The sequence below is a fragment of the Bacillus rossius genome, chromosome 5, assembly GCF_032445375.1.
Source record: "Bacillus rossius redtenbacheri isolate Brsri chromosome 5, Brsri_v3, whole genome shotgun sequence".
NCBI lineage: Eukaryota > Metazoa > Arthropoda > Insecta > Phasmatodea > Bacillidae > Bacillus > Bacillus rossius.
Window position 1 is genome coordinate 83,819,308 of NC_086333.1, and position 19,476 is coordinate 83,838,783.

A 19,476-nucleotide genomic window follows, 5' to 3' on the forward strand; every position below is an offset into this window, starting at 1 on the left:
ATTATATTTTTATTGCAAGAAATATAAAAGGCGGAGCACTGCGCGATAGGATAATGTTTAATCAAAGGAAGCTATACAGCCGCTGCAAAACATGTAGCACGCGTAAAGTGATTAATTGAAGTAATTGTGATAACACCATTATTTTTCAAAAATTTTCCTGATGTGTTGTTACCCCAAAACTATTTCGAAGAAATAGTGTTACGACAGCGACCAGCTTGGCTGTTGGTCTGTGAAACACCAGCCAGTGTAAGTGCTCCATCTTCAGTACCTACTTGCTCTGTTACCTATAGCCTATGCAACTAGCAGAACCCGACAGACGTTGTCCTGCCGGTGTTTATTTATTTACCTCTACAGTCATAGGTATCTCAGATGGATGGTTTGCATGTAACATATAATCTATAAAGCTTTTCGAATGGTCCGTGTTCAAATACCTATGTATACCAGTCTTCACGGCGACCGGTTGAACGGTTTGGAAGTTGATTCGCTGCAGCGCCGCCTAGCGGCGAGTTACAGAAAATGAATGACATAAAAACATTCTCCGTGAAAAAAAAAAAACCCACTTCGATGCGCCAGCTGTCATGGCGCCCGAACTGGACGGTTTCACACACGGGCAGATAGTTGTCCAGATGGGGAAGCTAACATTTCACAGACGAGAGAGCCACACCCGAAGTTCCCCGAAGTTCATGCTCGCTTTTTTTTTTCCGTTCTTTCTCATTGTATAAACCGGCGTGGCATTAAATTTTTGTGGTCTATTAGGATAGGTTAGCTACATTATAAATACTTTAAAACATTGTGGATGGTTGGTTATATTAGGTAAGTACAGCTACATTAAAAATACTGTAAAATCATTTTATGGTTGCTTAGCAAACAACTTTTTAATATGTAGCTATCCAGGGCTAGGAAACCGTTTACATGATTACACTGTATCTTTAATGTAGCTATCCTAACCAAATCAACCATCCACAATGTTTTAAAGTATTTATAATGTAGCTAACCTAACCTAATTGACTATCAGTTATCATGAGTTACAATGAACAAAAAAAATTGGTTGTCTGTAAAGTCGATTTACGGACGATAGTTTAACGTGACAACGTCATAACAAAACATGATGAAATGAATGCATACTTTTATGAATAAAATTGAATCATTTTTATTGAATTATCACTATTTTGTAGAGATACAAAGAAGGAGTGAAATGAAATCTACAATTTAATTTATGAATTTACTTTTATTTGCACTCATTAATTCAAATATGTTTATTACTTTAACGAAGAGATTTTTTTAACTATAACTTTTATACATGTTTGCTATTTAACTTCAAGATCGTCGAGAATGTTTTACGCTTTTTCGCAATTACACATTTAACGACGAAGTTTGTTCGTCGTGAAATTAAACGTAGAATTTAATAAAAATGTCCTTGCAGTTAATAAAAAAAGTATTAGTAAGTTTAAAAAGGAATTTCGGCTTTAATCTCCAACCCAGACGCTCGTGGTGCGCTGGGGCCGAGATTAAAATTCGTCGAGAATATTTTACGTTTTTATGTCTTCCAGTGCTCAAAATGATATGCAATTGTGGCCCCGGGCACGAAATTTTATTTATAATTCATTAATAATAACGCCCCTCGCGATAAACAAAGGAAAATATGTATTAACGAGTGCCTGGTTGCCGCGGAAGCGGCTAGATAGCGCAAATCGTTAGGTTCGCGTCCGTCACCGTAGATGGCAGCACCGTAGGGGAATAATATTATTTCGTTTTTATAATACGATTTTATAACAAATACGCATCCCAAATACACCAAAATTATTTATAATGGGTTACAATATTTTTTAAAACATTGTGCAAAAGATCCCGGGTGTAATTTGAATTATTATGTGTAACTGTAAAACACCATTGTTCGTACAAAAACGTATTTTAAAATTCAACATTACTTAAAAATAACCGCACCGATTGTGCTGAAAATCGGTGGTCGATCGGCAAATAACATAACATTAATAATTCAAATACGAAAACATGATTGAAAGTTAAATCGATGGTTGTTCCAATCGAGTGGAAGAGAGATGCGGCGCAAGCATACAATGAGCGTAACGGGACACATCGTAGTGGGGCAATGTGCGTTACGGGACACTTTTTCGTGCGTGCAGCCGGCGTTCATCGATTTATTAGACGTTGTCACGTCTAAAAAAAAAACCGAAGATGCACGATCGGGAGTTGGGCTCTCTCGTCTGTGAAAAGAAGGCTTTTCGTCCAGCTGAGTGTGAGCGCGGGGAGGCCGGGGGCGTGGCCAGCCCCCAGAGGGGCGTGGCCGCGGGCAGGCTCGCCGCTGGTTGGCCGGGCCTCCCCCCGCCCCGCTCAGCGGCCAGACACAAGTCTGCGCACCTCAGTTGGCGCGGATTGCTGGAGTGTGCGGGCCTCAGCGGCAACTCTGGAGGCTGCGTGCAGGTACCTTCCGCCTCTCTTGCGGCTAGACACCGGGGAAATTCGCGGGTTCAACGACCTCCAGGATAGACTCCAATATCCTCTACACACTCGGGCAAATGCCAACTGTTCATTGGCTGTTGACTTGTGAGTCGTCTCGACTGAGTGTCTGTGATTCGACACTTCTATGAGTGAGGGTCTCTAATTGGCCCTCAGTCCTCCAGATTAACAGTGAACCAATGACAGAAGCAGCACTAAGGTATAATTATTTGAATTTTAGCATAACACGAAATGAACCCGCGAATTTTTCAGGTCTCTACGTTGTGGCCTGTTTTCAAAACATATCTACTGTACTCATTAGTTCAACCTAGAAGTAACCATACACCTTCTGTCCAAACTATTTAACTATAAAACACTATCACTTCAATAGGCACATGTATTTGCATTAAGTTGAACTGTGATGGAAAATGTGTTTATCATCTTTGAATTCTCCTCAACATGGCAATGTTCCTTGTTTGTTTGAATGTACCTAACAGTTCACGAACTATTGTGACGAAACATTTACAGACTAATATCTGACAACTATCTTAATTCCTGCTGTGATACAGGCCTACAATTCATTATTTTTTAAAAAATTAAAATAATATTTTTAATGGTTGTTTAATGATAAAATTTATTGCTACAATTATTACGTATGATTTATCACGTAAGAATTTTATGAAAAGAGTGAATCCTATTCACTTAGCGTTTTTAAATCGTAAGGGACTATAGAGAACATTTACTGACCAGTTTAATTAATATCGGTTGGAAACTGAAAGTTCGAGAAAATTTTATAGGGATAGAATTTTAACTTATGTTTTGTTCACGATAAATTACTAGGTATTTTACTATATACATATATATATATATAACTAATCGTTAGCTGGAAGTTATTAAAAAGCATTTCAAAATACTGTTAAAAATTATTGTCTCTTATAAGATAATAAGTAAGTATCTACAAGCTGTATAATATTCCTCGACGTAAATGTCCCTTTAAAAAAGTAAATATAATAAAAAATATCTGGTTGTGGTTTTAAAATTGCTGGATATTAAATATTTTTCTAGTGAACAAATTAGATATTTAATAAAAATATGATTTTAAAATTTTTTCTGTAACAAATTATTTAACTCAAAACTGCTGATGCTACTTACTTGGAATTAGAAACATGTTTGAAAACCAGCCCGAGGTTTAACGAAGTCTTTATTTCTTTGTGATATGTCAAACGCTTCCGAAGAAAGCATAATAATAATGATGTACCAAAAAATTAGTTACTGTCATTACACCCGCATATTTATAACTTCAGTTCATCTCATTAAAGAACAATAAAAATATTAACACTAAAACAAAATAAAAATAATCATCTGATGCCTAAGAATAATCCATCAGTGGAGAAGTAGCTAATGGTGCCTATCAGATAGTTACAGCGGAAACAACAGATTAAGTGCTTGTTAATAGTTTAAACACGATAAAAATAATAATTTAAATATATTAACTTGGAAGATGTACGCCTAAGCATTTAGGTATCACATGGAATGATTCCTGGCAATTCAAAATTCTCAAATTTGTTACGATTTTGACAGCGAAGAAACACGAAATGAGGTTTTGTGATAGAATTCAAACCATATCATGAAGTAGCCAGTGGCATTGCAGTTAAACCTAAAAAGTTTCAGTTTTGCAATAAATTAAATTCTCCTTATTTGTACAACCCAAAAACGTTAAAAATGTAACTTTGGCAGCTAATTATGCAAAAAGGAAGCGCTGTAGGCCTATATATTTTTCATTTCGTGAAAGTTAAACAATGGAAAAAGTCTAAAAGTTGGTCAGTGATTAATATAAATATAAAATCATGACCTGAAATGGAAGGCACTCCCTTAACAGCGGGCCGGCCCGAAAACCGCGCAATCACTGAACTTGTTTTATGCAAACACATAGGTTTGTTATTTAAATATATATATATATATATATATATATATATATATATTTGTTATACTTACTCTGAAAATTAATTATTCTCTTGCTCTATTATGTTTTCCTATCGCAGCTACAATGTTAGAAATTACAGTAAAATCAGTTCATATAAACGAAGAGTTCTATGTCATGCCAAGTAGGTACCTAATACACCACATGGCAACCTCCGGGTTTTGTGTTCAGTGTTCTGCAGAACAGCGTAAACATGCGCGTGAGAGTTAATGCCTGATGTCAAGACAACAAGCTTGTGAAAGTTTCTAATACGCTAAACATTATTCTGGTGAGTTAATGTAAAAATTGATTAAAATCAGTAGGTAACTCGGATCCATGAATAGTTTATAACCAGCTTTAGTAAATTTTAGGTGGACGGTTTTAAATTGATATGTTCTTACTTGTACTGACTTAATGCGTCCCTTTAACGTCCTACCAAAAGAATCCACTAATCAAGGTTACTAAATGGGCTTAGAGTTGGTTATTGCAAGTGAATGTGAATGTGCTACTTTGGTGTTTCCTCTGATTACACCAGCTGTGGATGTGTAGGAATGCTGCTAGTGTGGTTACACTAAATTTGCTACGAATCACGGAACAATAAATTACTTTCACTCTGAATAAAAATTCCCTACCATGCGAATCACAAATTTGATCTGTTCCAATATTACAAGACCTAAAATTTAACAGCCTAAATTCTCTTCAGTTTAGTTTTAAACAGGGCGCCACAGTTGCTTTCACAATCTATTCAAATGAATCAACCAAATCCGATGAAACATTTATACCTTTATTTCAACAAATTAAAATGACCTTCATGACGTATCACAAACGTCAATATAAATTTGTAGACATATTCGGTTATTAAATCTATTTTATAACTAATTTGGTTGTATCAGTACCTACTTTGGTTTCGATTCGATCGGTGGTTGGAGTTTCAGCTCTATCATACAAATATGTATTAATATTGTGGACAATCAATAGCAATATTTAATATTCACAGTAAATAAACGTTGGCATTAAATATAATGTCATCAGTATTGAAGTTATCATAAAGATCATCCCATACAATAATCATCCAGGCTAAGCTCAGTATGTGGCGATCAGGACCTCCGGTTGACATGAAGTAGAACATACACAGTCCTTGATGCTGAAGTGACTCGTTCTAACGGCGCTTACAACTTCTAAAAACTATCGTCGTAGTGATCCACCACAAAAATAGTTTTACTTAGAACTATCTTCTGAAATGGTCGTTCAAATATCATCGTAATTTTTCATTTACACGATGTAGAATGTCTTCGTATCATCGTATTTGACGAGCATAGTTTCAGGAATTTAAGACTACTTACTACGTGTTGCCTCTATCGTGTCTTGAACTGGACTCTATTTCCTTCCATTCGAACATTTCTTGCTGTTCTCGGCCTTCGACGTCAAAACACAGACCAAACTCGATCGTCTTCGCACCGCCCTGCCTATCTAGCTGGCCAATCAGCACCCTCGTTACAGCTGTGAATCATTTACTACACCCAGGCAGTATTAATTGGTTCCACTCGTATGGTTCTGAAGCGAATGCTAACAAACGTTGTAACTTATCGCTTGAAGAGTTTATACTCAGTTCTCTAACGTTGTGAGATATCTGGGAGTTCTGATAAACACAACATTAACCTAGAAGGAGCAGATAATTAAAATTAGCACGAAAGTACATTCCTCCCTTTATTTCTAACGATGATTAAAATTTTTTCTCTATCCTAGAATTGTAATCATATTTGTCCAGGCCTTAATTACGCCTCTCTCTGATTATTGCGATGTCTTGTTTCCTGATCTAACGTAAAAACTAAAAAAAAAAAGCGACTCTATAAGATCCAGAAATGCTGTAGGATTTATTTTCAACCTTAAATTCCGAGATCATCCGACCCAATACTGTCAGCGGCTAAAAATATTCAAACTCACTCGAAAACGTCACGTGCCCACACTTATCCTTGCTTACAAAGCACTACAGTCGGGATCACCTCATTATCTGACAGCCAATATTACCTACCTACATAGTTACCATAGCCATGACTCGTGATCAACACGCAATCCCCGTACATTCATCCACATGTCAGTCAGGTTCTGGATAAACTGCACCAGGCGACGAGGCAATCAAAGCCAGCAGACTGCAAACACAGGCTGAGACAACATCTCTGGAACACCTACTTACCATGACCACTTCGAGGCTGACCTGTTGCTTGAATCCGTGTGTGAATGTGTGCGTGACTGGTTTTAATGTAGTACTACTTACTTATTATTATCTTGTCTTGACGACGCGGGATTTTGTAAAATGTTACTTACTTTCCAGCAAGTGTATTTGCAAACTACAATTTTTGTTATTTTTAACTTATAAAACTAAAAAAAGAAGAATATTTAACTGGTAAATAAGCTAAAATCTTTTATTTCAATATTAAAAACTGTCCGTATGATATTTTTATTTTCCAGTCTGAAATTGTTTGAGATGACCACAAATAATATAAAGCTTGCAATAAATTTTCAGCAAGAGCTAAATAATATTTTAACAATTATTTTATAGATAATAAGTATATATTTATTCGTGGGATATGTGTAATGGGCCTAAAACAGTGTTTAGGGGTTTTTAAATTTAGTGCGAAGTTACAAATGTTGGCCTGCCTAATATTTAAACTAACATTGCAGCAGGTAAAGGGCTCATTGACAGTTGATAGGTCTTCGAATGTAGTATAGACTGGCCTGCGTTATAACTGAGCTAATGCTGTTGTATAGCTCAATCACGCGACACAGTGTTCCAGCTGCGACTTCCACGCGCAACAGGAAACAGGGGCGCAAATCTGAAGGATTCGCAGGGTGAGGGGGAGGGAGGGGGGGGGGGTGCAAAATATTCTGCGCGTGTCTTTTAGCCGACACAAGAGATCTGTGCATGGGTGCTTGTATATGTTGGCCTGGATGCATGCAATAAGCGGACAAATGTTATACTGTACAAAAGGTCTCCCATAAAACATAGTTATGACGTTGACATTTATAACTCCCCCCCCCCCCCCGGCTTCGCATCCACGCTTCTGCATGCTACAGAGTGGGCCGGATTTGGGGGGGGGGGGGGGGGTAAACTGCCCCGCGCACTCTACACATAAATAAATAAAGTGAAAACGAGAAAAACGTTTACAATTATTGTATTAATAAAAATCTAGTATTACTAATGGAATATTTGTACTAGTAGGCTAACACTATTGTTAACCCATGTGTGGAGAGCAGGCGGAATACGGCCTCACACACAGCTGGATGTTCGAGACGTCTGCAGCTCAGAAGCGAGGCCTTGCGGACAGAGAGGTCGCCCATTCTCTTCCTTAACCGCTTTCAAAACTAGGTCGAGTGTTGCATACTCTACCTTGTGGTCAGGTCTAAAAACAGGCACTTGTGATCCACACCTGGTGGACCTGTGGACCCGGAGGAGAACTCTAAACCACAGCGGACAGCTGTAATCTCCGACGACGAGATCAGAGCCACCCGAGCGTTCAGAAACACGTTTCCTTAAAGAATTACATCCGCTCTCATGTCTGAGTGACGTCGCGGCTACACGTCTTCCCCGCGGCAATCAATCAGGGGACTGTCTCGGTGAAATATTGCTTCCGCTTTCCAGTGCGAAATTAAAACTGCCCGTTCGTAAGTGTTGGGCGGTTTGCAACATTTATGTAATATCTGTAATCGATCAGCGTGGCCGTAAAAGTTGTTTTCAAAACGTCTTCATCCCAAACGAGCAGGTGGGGTAGGATTGTGTCAGATACACCTCATTGCACTTGTGTGAGCTTAGCACTAGGGGGGCGGGGGTAGGACCAGCACGCGAATTAACAAATCAAAATTTTAAAAATTGCTACTCGTTAAACCTACGAGGTATTTAGCTTGATGTCGATTTCACCTAATGGTTTTTATTTAAAAATCACATCAGGTTCAAATGAAACTCGTTATTCTGTGCAAACAAAATATACCTACAAACAAAATCTACACTTAATATAGCAACTAAAACGTTAGCAGAGTAACAACTGACAAAAACAATTACTAAAAATGATAGAGTCTCACCCACGAAATTGTGCGTTTAATCCCTACAAGTGAGAAGTAACTGCGCAAGTATAAACCATGTCTCTGATTAATATATCGTGATACCAGCTAAACACACAGAAAAATGTAAATCTCGTATCGGAAATTGGGCACCATTTCCGATTCTTGAAAATATTTAATATTAATAAAATTATTTTACTCAGAAAGAAATTAAGTTAACATTATTTGTTTAGAAAACAACTGCTTCATGATTTTCCATCTCAATCTGCTCAAAACTTGACATTATTGCAAGCAAAAGAAAATTTAGTTATAAATTACTTATTTAAAATATATTTTGTACTAGTTAAATATATTTAACATTCAAATACTTTACTATTGCAGTAGTGCAATTTATGAGACAGTTACCAATACAAGAGTGTTGAAATCTTTAAGTAAAATATCAGTTAGATTGTAAAAAATCCTCTATTTTAAATTAAAATATAAAAATCTCACAAATTACTCGGCTTAGCAAAGTAGATAAAGACGTTACCAATAATAACATTACATGAATAGTTATCTCTGGTATCCTCTTGAGTATATGGGGAAAAAAAATGCAAGGTTGAATCGTAGCACTTAAATAGGCTGTAAAACAAATGAGAATCTACTATGAAGAATTAAAACAGAAATTAAAATTATATTTCATTTGAATTTTAACTAGTGAACTTATATCACTACTCAAAACTACACACAACACAGTATAACCCTACACAAATAGTTTGTAATATAAAAAAGTATCTTATTTACACATCATCGTATTTCCTACACGAGGAAATGATAGTTTGCAAACCAAGTGTGGATCATGCAGAGAGAGGAACGGATCACTCGAGTCGCTACTGGGTAGTGACCGGTCACAGCTCGCACTGCGCTACTGTGACCACAGCTGGTAGCGACATTTCAGGTTTCTACAACTGGGGTGTCGGCTTATTTCCTTCTGCGTACATTTCTCAATGAGCGAAACGGTCTCTGTAACCGGAGTTTGTACCTATGTATGTGTGTGTGTATGTATGTATATGTGTGTGTGTGTGTGATTTTGTCCGATGATATTGTCAAACCGTTGATTGGATTTTCATGACATTTGGCAGTGGTAGCCAAGTATCGCATTTGTGCATAAACGGTCGAAGTATTTATGATATATTTAATACATACATAAATAGCTTTCAAAATCAGATGCATTAGGTACTTTGATTTGTGGTTTGGAATCCAAAAAAGATAGTGTACATAGAGATCACGATACTTCGTGTCTCAAAGTGAACTAAAGAAAATAACAAGCAATCAAATGTAACTGAATTATAATATACCTGCTACTTATGTAAGAATATATTCGTGAAAAAAAGTTTCCACGATCATTTACGTTTCTTATCAGTATTCTGTAGATTTTATGCGTGCAGTTGTGGGATTGAAATTTACCAAGTCAATTTAAACGAAAATTCACGAGGTGTATGTTGATATTAATTTAATAGTTTCTTGTTACAGTTCGTATGCTCGAAAACAGTTTTAGCACAAGAAGCGAACAGCAATGGCAATGCCACTGGTAGTTTTTCATGCAGTGTAGAATGGTTCCCCGGTTATTTAAACCAGTGAGGTTGTTTGTTGACCGCGCGGCCATCTTGTTTAGAGCTCGTTGCTCGCGACAGTGTTTTGTCGCGTCTCGCCGCGGACAGCAGTCGCTGTGCTAGGACATGGCGGGAACACTGGACATGTCAGTGCAGAACCTGAACGACCTTTGTGGCACTACTGACTCTTGTATCTGACTGTCCGCCGGCCGTTCTGTTCGATGTGTTTCCTGTAGCTGATGCGTCTGGGTCACATGATCACACTCACGTTTGTGTGAAACATGTTAGTTTCATGCCTTAGCACATTTTAGAGACCTGAAAACTTCGCGGATTCATTTCGTGATATGCTACAATTCAAATAATTATACCTTAGTGCTGCTTCTGTCATTGGTTCACTGTTAATCTGGAGGACTGAGGGCCAATTAGAGACCCTCACTCATAGAAGTGTCGAATCACAGACACTCAGTCGAGACGACTCACAAGTCAGTAACCAATGAACAGGTGGCATTTGCCCGAGTGTATAGAGTGTAGTAGAGTCTATCCTGGAGGTCATTGAACCCGCGAATCTTGCAGGTCTTTACACATTTTATATAGAGCCATTAGGTATTTCTGTTCTTCGTTTAAAAGAATCTCAACCATAAAAAAATATTCAGAACAAAACTAAAACATAATTGTGTCCTAAACCAGTTGATAAAAACCTTAAAAAAAAAAAAATATTGGCAAGTATTACATTTTTCACGCGATTGTAGCTTGTTTGCATTCATCACGCTTCTCATTGGCGAATATTGTTCATGACGTCAGCTCAGATGGCGCTGTCTTCCGTCACCTCCTGACGTCAGAGGTCACGTGGTCCAATCACTGCCGTATCCGCTTCTGCCCCCGCTTCTGCCCCCGCTTCTGCCCCCGCTTCTGCCCCCGCTTCTGCCCCCGCTTCTGCCCCCGCTTCTGCCCCCGCTTCTGCCGACACAGCTCACCTGCGGCTGACGTCACGCGCGTTTGTGACTCCCCCCTCCCACTTCACCCGCCACGGCATGCCGCACCACCGGGCTTGCCGGATTACACTAATATGAGCGCTGCCTTCTCCACACGGTCATCACTGCGGTGCGAGGAAGGCTGAGCTCACAGTAACCATGAACTCTGAGCCAACTGACAGACGGACGAGAGGCCACACAGGGGCCTCGTGTGCCGAACCACAGGATGCTGGATTATAGCAACTATGACTACTGCATTTGGCGCGAAACTCGTGACTCCACTGCCGCAGACGTGATTACTCCCGTTCCTGAAAACATCTTCCCTCCAACACCCCCTTGTTCATGTTTTTGGAATATGTCTACAAATATTTATTTATTTATTAATTCTTAATTTATGGTACAAAGTTAAAGTCATTAGGTCTCATCTGAAAACCAAATCATATTAAATAACACTTAAAACCACCCTCTTATAATAACTCACAACAAGCTGACAGACTAGTACAAATGTGTTATAACACATCCCTTACTTCTTGCCTCCAAGATTTATTGTATTTTTAAAATTTTTGTCTTAAGAAATATTTTTGAAATGTTTTCCAACAAAAGTAGATATAAAAGGCCGATTCCAGCGCAGTAGCGCAGTGTCTTGCTAACAGCTGTTAATACCTGTTGACCAGCCGTTCAGAGAAAGTAACTAGCGCCATTTTGGTTAATTGAACGGCTGTTGACAAGTGTTAACGGTTGCTGGCAAGCAAATGCACTATTTATTCATTTATTTATTTATTTATCGTCTTTATTGGTGGCGAAGTTAAGGCGGTACGCCTTTTCTTACACTTAACCACTTTTCTGCAATTACACTAAATAGTGGAATATTAAAAATTGAGCATGATATAAGCAGATGTTGACTAAATACTTCACTGGTACCCGGCCCCACCATAGATATCTACTAACATAATGATTATTTTCGGAACGTTTCTCTCGAACACGTGTATTGTCTGCGAGGTTCGTGTTGAAGGCTTGTGTCCGTGTGGCGCTAGGGGGGCAGGTGTGTTGGCGCTAGGGGGGGTTGTCGGCGCCTCAAAGGGCCTAATGCCCCCCAGGTAGCCGCCTCGCTGGGTGTCCGCGCGGCAGGTATTTACAACCTGTCCCTCTCCCGGGCAGGTGGCAGCACTGATGGCCCGCAGACCTGAGACCTGCTGAGACCCGCCTGTGCCGGGAACACGTGTTTCAGAACATGCTTCAACTTCACATTTAAGTCTCTTCATTTGTATTTTGTAAACTTATTTTTTTTTGTTTTTTAATCTGATATTATTTTTAGTACTTTTTTTCTCTCTTCGGGATTTCATTTTTAAGTGTTTTGCAATTGTACGGCCTACATAAAAGTTTAATGTTAAGCTCACGTGTATTTTTTTTTTCGGTGAACATGTGCGATACAAACAGCCAACAAATATATTCAGGTTTCATTGCCTTTTTTTTTCCCCCTCTGCTACACTGGTTTGTTATTGCATCACTGGCCACTGCCGCGCTGTCTGCCTTGCGCTCTGGAGTGTGCGCGCGCTTCCAGCGCAACAGTGCTTGTTCCTTGTCTCTGTGCTGATAACAGTAGTATTGCACGAAACATGTAAATGCTTTAAATTGCTCACGTGTCATAATAAAATGTAATGGAATTAGTTTTTCTTTTTGCATGAAAATCGAACTAACTTCAGCATTTGTTCAATACTTTCAACAGAGCCACACGAAACTAGCACGGACCCTCCACTACAGTTAAACCATCGCTCGCTATAGGCATAGGGCCACGGCTTCAAGCCCCGCGGACGAGAAGCCCTTTAGCTGGCTCACTGCTCGCTCGTAAGGGCCACTAGGCACGCGTTGCGCGGGCCGGAGTCGTCCTTAAGCGCTGCCTGGAGCAGGCGCGTGCAGACAGCAACTCTATTGTGAACCTCTTAATTAAAACTTGTTCTGGAAAATATTTTTTAAAATCTCTGGGCAAAAATGATTTAGGTATCCGAGAGAATTATTTGCTGTTGCGGACGAGGCGATCTGTGTTAAACGTTGATCATGAGTGCCAAGTCGCTCCAGCGGAAAGCGGCCTGATGCGTCTCGCTTCACTGGCCTGGAACGGGTGCGAGTGCTGTGTCTCGTTCCGTTACCTGCACGAGTGGCCTCAGCGCGCCGTCACTCGTGCGCGCTGGTTCGTCAGCCGTGAGATGCGTGCTTCTCAAACACTGCACCATGCAGTGGCACGGCGCACGGGGAGTTCCGCGCGATATGTTTGACAGCCTAACGTAGCCTCTATGTAGTTTAGTTAAGGAATCATTATAACCAAAAATTGGTTTGCTGTGCAGATAGGAAAGGGTATTCTCATTTTGACTTCAAGTATTAAATATGGCAAAGATCGTATACACAAACTCCCTTACTTCTTGCCTCCAAGATTTACTATATTTTTAAAAGTTTTGGCTTAAGAAATATTTTTGAAATGTTTTTCAACAAAAGTAGATATAAAAGGCCGATTCCAGCGCAGTAGCGCAGTGTCTTGTTAACAGCTGTTAATACCTGTTGACCAGCCGTTCAGAGAAAGTAACTAGCGCCATTTTGGTTGATTGAACGACTGTTGACAAGTTTTAACGGTTGTTGGCAAGAAACTGCACTATTGCACTGGGACCGGCCCTATCATAGATTTCTATTAACAAGGCAATGGTTTCTTTTGCATACGGCAGCCAGTCACAAGGAAGAAACCGCAGACGTGTGCTTGCCTACCTTGTTGCAGTATAGCGAGCGTTTGGATTGATTTTTTTCTCTCTCGCGGAAAACACCGTAACTTTGTGAATGATGTTGGTCAGAGTCGTCTGTGTCCGCATCACCTCTTGCGCCGCTTGGTCCTTCTTCGGCGATGTACAGTTCACCGCTGCTTCAGCTTAGCATCCGCGTTCTCGCCGGTTTCCAGTGAAGAGAGCATTACATCTTCCAGGATTTATGACAAGGCGTGGAGTCCGGACCCCTCCCTTCCAGGATTTCAATAAACAAAAATTACCACAAGCGAAGACAGAATAACCAAATTGCAGCAATTTAGCTTCATAAGTTTGCAGGGAGATTATTTTAGAAGGATTGTTTAAATCCTTAGTGGACTAAAATAATGTATTTCCTCCCCATTATAGTCCGACATGCCTCATGCACAAAAGACACAGAAATTATGTTTCAAAGTAGTCTGGATTTGATACAGTTTTTTGCAAGCTTGTCTTTCATTCAAATATTACATGCGTGTTTAATGTATTTATTAATATTTATGAATGTATTTATGACTTTTTTAAATGATATCAAATAATTGACTTAAGAACAAAGTAAAAAAATTGATAAACACAAAAATATAAAAGTTTAATTTTCTTTCCTCAAACAAAATAATTACTTAAATTTCTATGAGTAAATCTTTAGAGTTCTAAAAGTCTAAAAAATATTCTCTGGGATTTAAGTGTGGCAATCAATTTTCTTTTAAATTTCAATTCTAAAAATATCTGCTCATAATAGTATTGATATGATGGTAAAACTTCTCAAGAACCCGGCTACGGCCTGCCTATGACTTATGACTGTCAGCAGCCAGTCACAGAATGTGGCCCTGCCTATGACTGTCAGAAGCCAGTCAGAATGTGGCCCTGCCTATTACTGTCAGAAGCCAGACTGTGTTGGTGCCCCTCCCTCTCTTCGAAGAGTTAAATTGAGTTTTATTTATCATTATGCTTACGTCTTTGGGGCGAAGTTAGAGCTTTCAGCTCTTGCTTACAGTTCATCATGCCTGTTGCACAAAATCACGTTACATAGATTGACAATACAAAACTTTATTCATCTAATATACGTTTGATGAGACTAAGATACTGAAGTTCTAAAATACCGAATAGCATAAACAGAAGAATAAATTAAAGAACTAACATAATGTAAAATAAGTTGAAAGTTTTACAATCTGAATAAAACTAGAACACGAACTAGCACGTATGCAGTTATGGGATCGTTGTAATCGCAAACTAACGTGTGAATGTGGAGGGATGAACAAGAAGACCGCCAGAAGCGAAGTGAAGTGTGTCTGAAGAAACACATGCAGTGTGTGGTGGTGGCTAGTTCGAGGGACTAGAACCTCGCGTCTGTAGCAAGCACGACCTCGGAGATTTTAACTGACGTATAGAAAACACACCTAATATCAGGCTTGTTGCTTCGTGGATTTGTTGGAAGAACCGTTAACAATGCATGACTGTTTACTCGTGTACGGAATTAACAGGCTACATACTTTACAGTTATTATGAGTTACAGTATGTATTCAGCGAAAGTGGCCCACCTCCAGAACTGGAACCACTTTGTTATTTATTTAAAAATAATATTCGTTTTAATGAAACTTATTTAAGTATTATAAATACACTGTCTTCATCTCTTTCAAAACTGTTACAAAATATAAAGTTTTTTTTGCCATGTTTCCTAACTTTTTAAATATTCTGCGATGCGTCGGTGATAGCAGAGTCCATCTTCCGATTGAATTTCCCAAGAATAGTGTTTGCCCTCCCCCCGCACGAAGTGAGGAATGTTTGTACGTTTCACACGTTAGTTCTTTGGGAACAGTTGCCCAATCTACAGTTGATGTGGCATGGATATAATGTCTGTCATAAGATTACGTTCATCAAAATTTGGTGGCCTACAATGCTGTTTGTTCAAATAGGAAGACATATCATTATTGCATTTTTAAATCGCACGGAATATTTTCTGTACTTTTTAATCCGTTACATGGGTAGCTTTACAAGGAGGTGTTGTGGCAACTGGTACTGAGGCATTTCTTGTAAAGTTACAAGACATTTCTTGACTGCAGATGACGATGGCTTGGACTGCGAACCACCGGGCCAGTGACTCAGAGGGCCGTCAGCCAATGGCTGAAGCGCTCTTCTGAGGCAGGCCCGCGCGCTCCAGCAAGGATGAGGCGTGAGGCTCTGGCGTGAGGTTGTGTCATGGGGCTGCGGCTGCGGCCTAAGGAATGAGGCTTAGATGTGGTGCTGAGGCGTGAGACTGAGGTGTGAGACTGAGACCTGAGGCATGAGGCTGAGGCGTGAGGATGTGTCGTGAGGCTGGGACGTGAGGAATGAGTCTTAGATGTTAGGCTGGGGTGTGAGGTATAAGCAAGAAGACACATTTCAAACACCTTAATGAGCGTTTAATCGTAAAAGTCATTTGAAAACATGGTCTAGTTTATCTAATGAATATAATGTATATTTTTTTTATGCAGAAGAGTGGTTATTATTTTTTCTTAGTCTCATATACATTCTTGCATTTAAGAAATGTGCCTGCCTACCATTTGTTTAAAAATATTGATACATATTAACCCAACGAAGCAAAAGGTTTTCATATTATTCTTTTAAATTGTACTAGTAAAATGACTGTAAAGGCTACACATTTATAAAACTTTTTCCGTGAGCAATTTATTATTGTAATTTTTTTATTGCTGTTTCATGAGTCGCGGATGAATCGAGCGGTCACGGTGGAGGCATATCCTGGCCTGTAATTCGCCAATCTCGCACAAAAAAGGGCTCAAATAAATAAAGGCATCGGCCGGTTGGCGCACCCCCCCCCCCCCCCCCCCGCATCGGATGAATAATGGATCAGCGCCGCACGGCGTAATGACGCCAAATTGTGGTCATTAGCGCCGCCCTGCCCCCGCGCCCAGGAGCTACCAGGCGCTACCAGAGCTACCAGCGCTGCACTGCTGCTTCTAGCCTGTACCGTTGTGTACTGTAGTGTTCTCACACTAACACTAAATACCTACTCAAATTTGAAATGCAACCATGTTTTAAACTTTTGCCTTATTAGGTGGCGTAGTACTGAAACTGATTTAAACATTCCTGTCTTTAAGAAAAGAGTCTCGGCTACGCTATATTCCTAAGAAACTGGAGAACCACAGGGCAAGTTGCAGCTAATTTCAATTAAACAGTATGGCGGCAGAAATCAGACTAGTCTCTTGTTCGAAAACAGTCTCGGCTACGCTAACAAAGCACAACATAAATTTACTTCACTATCGCAAGCACGAGCGATTTGGCCAATCTCTTGTGGGAAACAGACTCGGCTACGCTAGGAGAAAATACAGCACTACATCACTGCACAGACTACCTTATATAACACATTAACGGTTATTTCTGATACCAGTAGGAATTAAGGTAAATGAAGGAAAATATGTAGTTTTTTTAAAACACGACCCTTAGGCGTAGGTCTATGGGTTGGTAGGCATGGGTCTGTGGGTTGGTTAGCATGGGTCTATGGTTTGGTAGGCATGAGTCTATGGGATGGTTAGCATGGGTGTATGGGTTGGTTAGCATGGGTCTATGGGTTGAAAGGTATGGGTCTATGGGTTGGTAGGCATGGGTCTAGGGGTTGGTAGGCATGGGTCTAGGGGTTGGTGGGATAGCGTGGGTGAAAAATGTTTTTTAGTAGACCACAAAATGTGTGAAATAGAAGACGAATAGAAAACAATGGGTGCGTGTACTTACATATGAAAGCATACTTAAGTAGGTACGTTATACTTCGCGTAATAAACAAATTAACTTAATTTTTGTATGCAAATAATTAATATAAATTAAATAACAAAATGACTGGACTGATATTACATATAAGGTTAGTAAATTACAAAATCAAACTAATTAAAAATATGTATATAAATACTCAGTTTTTAATATTATTTTTAATACGCATATAAAATTAATTATTTGAGAATGTAATAATTTATAATGAAAATAAATTATACAAACGGGAACATAACCTCACAAACACTCCCATGAAAACGACCAGGAGACTACTAAACCTCCACAGACACTGCCTGCCAGCGACAATGGAAGCTTACAAGCTACCTGGGGTATAAACCATACTCACTTATATAAATACACTTGTAAATACACTTCAAAAAGTTTTAAACACAATTTCTGTCACTAATATTCACAATAAATTAATTTTATTAATTCTATGGGCCGTATTCAATATCAATCACTAATGTATACGATTTAAAACACATATATAATTTTTATTTGTAAATAGCTTCTTTTTTTATTTAGCCCCTTTTTCATCCTGTGAAAATTTTCGTTTCATGTTGCGCGCGCATCGTAGAAATTCACTCTCATCATTTTCTCATAACGCACGTAAAGAAGTATAACAGTCCAGTATGTACCGCTATGTTGATGTCACTACTGATGAATAGCGCGCGGCACAGTTACTGCAGTCGGGAGGAGGTTTGAGGTTACTGTCTCCGCCTCTACCTGCTCTCAGTCAAGGCCGCACCGATTACTGATCGCCCGCCATCTTGCCGGCACCCGACCACAGCACGTGTTCCCCGGCGGAGAGTACTAGTCTTCTGGCAGAGACGAGGGAATTCCGTGAGCTCAATTAGGTATATAAACTAGATAGACACAACAGTCCTTTTTGAACGTGACAACGTCTAATAAATCGATGAACGCCGGCTGCACGCACGAAAAAGTGTCCCGTAACGCACATTGTCCCGTTACGCTGTGTCCCGTTACGCTAATTGTACGCTTGCGCCGCATCTATCTCTCTTCTACTCGATTGGAACAACCATCGATTTGACTTTTTAGAGGCACATCATCCTTGAAACACTCCCATTCGTTTCCTACTTTTCCTATCATCATCCTATCCTTAACAGAATAACACAGATTGGAAGAAGTTAAATAGCAAACATGTATAAAAGTTATAGTTAAAATAATCTCTTCGTTAAAGTAATAAAAATATTTGAATTAATGAGTGCAAATAAAAGTAAATTTATCAATTAAATTGTAGATTTCATTTCACTCCTTGTTTGTATCCATACAAAATAGTGATAATTCAATAAAAACGATTCAATTTTATTCATACAAGTATGCAATCATTTCATCAATGTTCTGTTATGACGTTGTCACGTTAAACTATCGTCCATAAACCGACTTTACAGGCAATCAATTTTTTTTTTTATCTGGCGCTGCTGACTTCTTCCTTTAAGTTGTCGTTGGTCTACCCCTGGATCACAACCCACTACAAAGGATGGTATAGACAATTAAACATTACAGTTATTTCATGAACCTCCCATAAGCGAACAACACTTCGAAAATTCCTGACACATGGATCTTCGTGTATTTCAAGTTCAGTATTCTGTGTTATGTTGTAATTTTCGCAAAACATTGGAGTGCAAGGAATATTGAAGTGGGTTTGTTATAAAAAGTGTATGTAGCTTTTGCATATAAGTACTTATAATTATCACTTAACTCAAGCAATATCTTAGCGATTTTCGACATACTCAGACAGATGTTTGTTTCGTGGGAATAAAACGCTCCAACCAAAACGACTTGCTGGCCTGTGCAGTCCACACTACGATATTCAGACCTCTCTAGATCTTAACAAGAGTCACCTGGGCACCCGGGCACCTGGGCACCTGGGCACCCGGGCA

At 39.3% G+C, this 19,476-nt stretch overlaps 1 protein-coding gene across 1 annotated transcript in view; it reads left to right on the forward strand.

Moving 5' to 3' along the window:
* Positions 1–19,476, forward strand: part of LOC134532329 (protein Wnt-11b-2-like) — a 94,240-nt gene that overhangs the window by 3,503 nt on the left and 71,261 nt on the right. Inside the window, exon 2 of the mRNA XM_063368749.1 lies at positions 2,249–2,439. Coding sequence (XP_063224819.1) covers positions 2,249–2,439 — 191 coding nt within the window. The remainder of the gene's footprint in view (positions 1–2,248; positions 2,440–19,476) is intronic.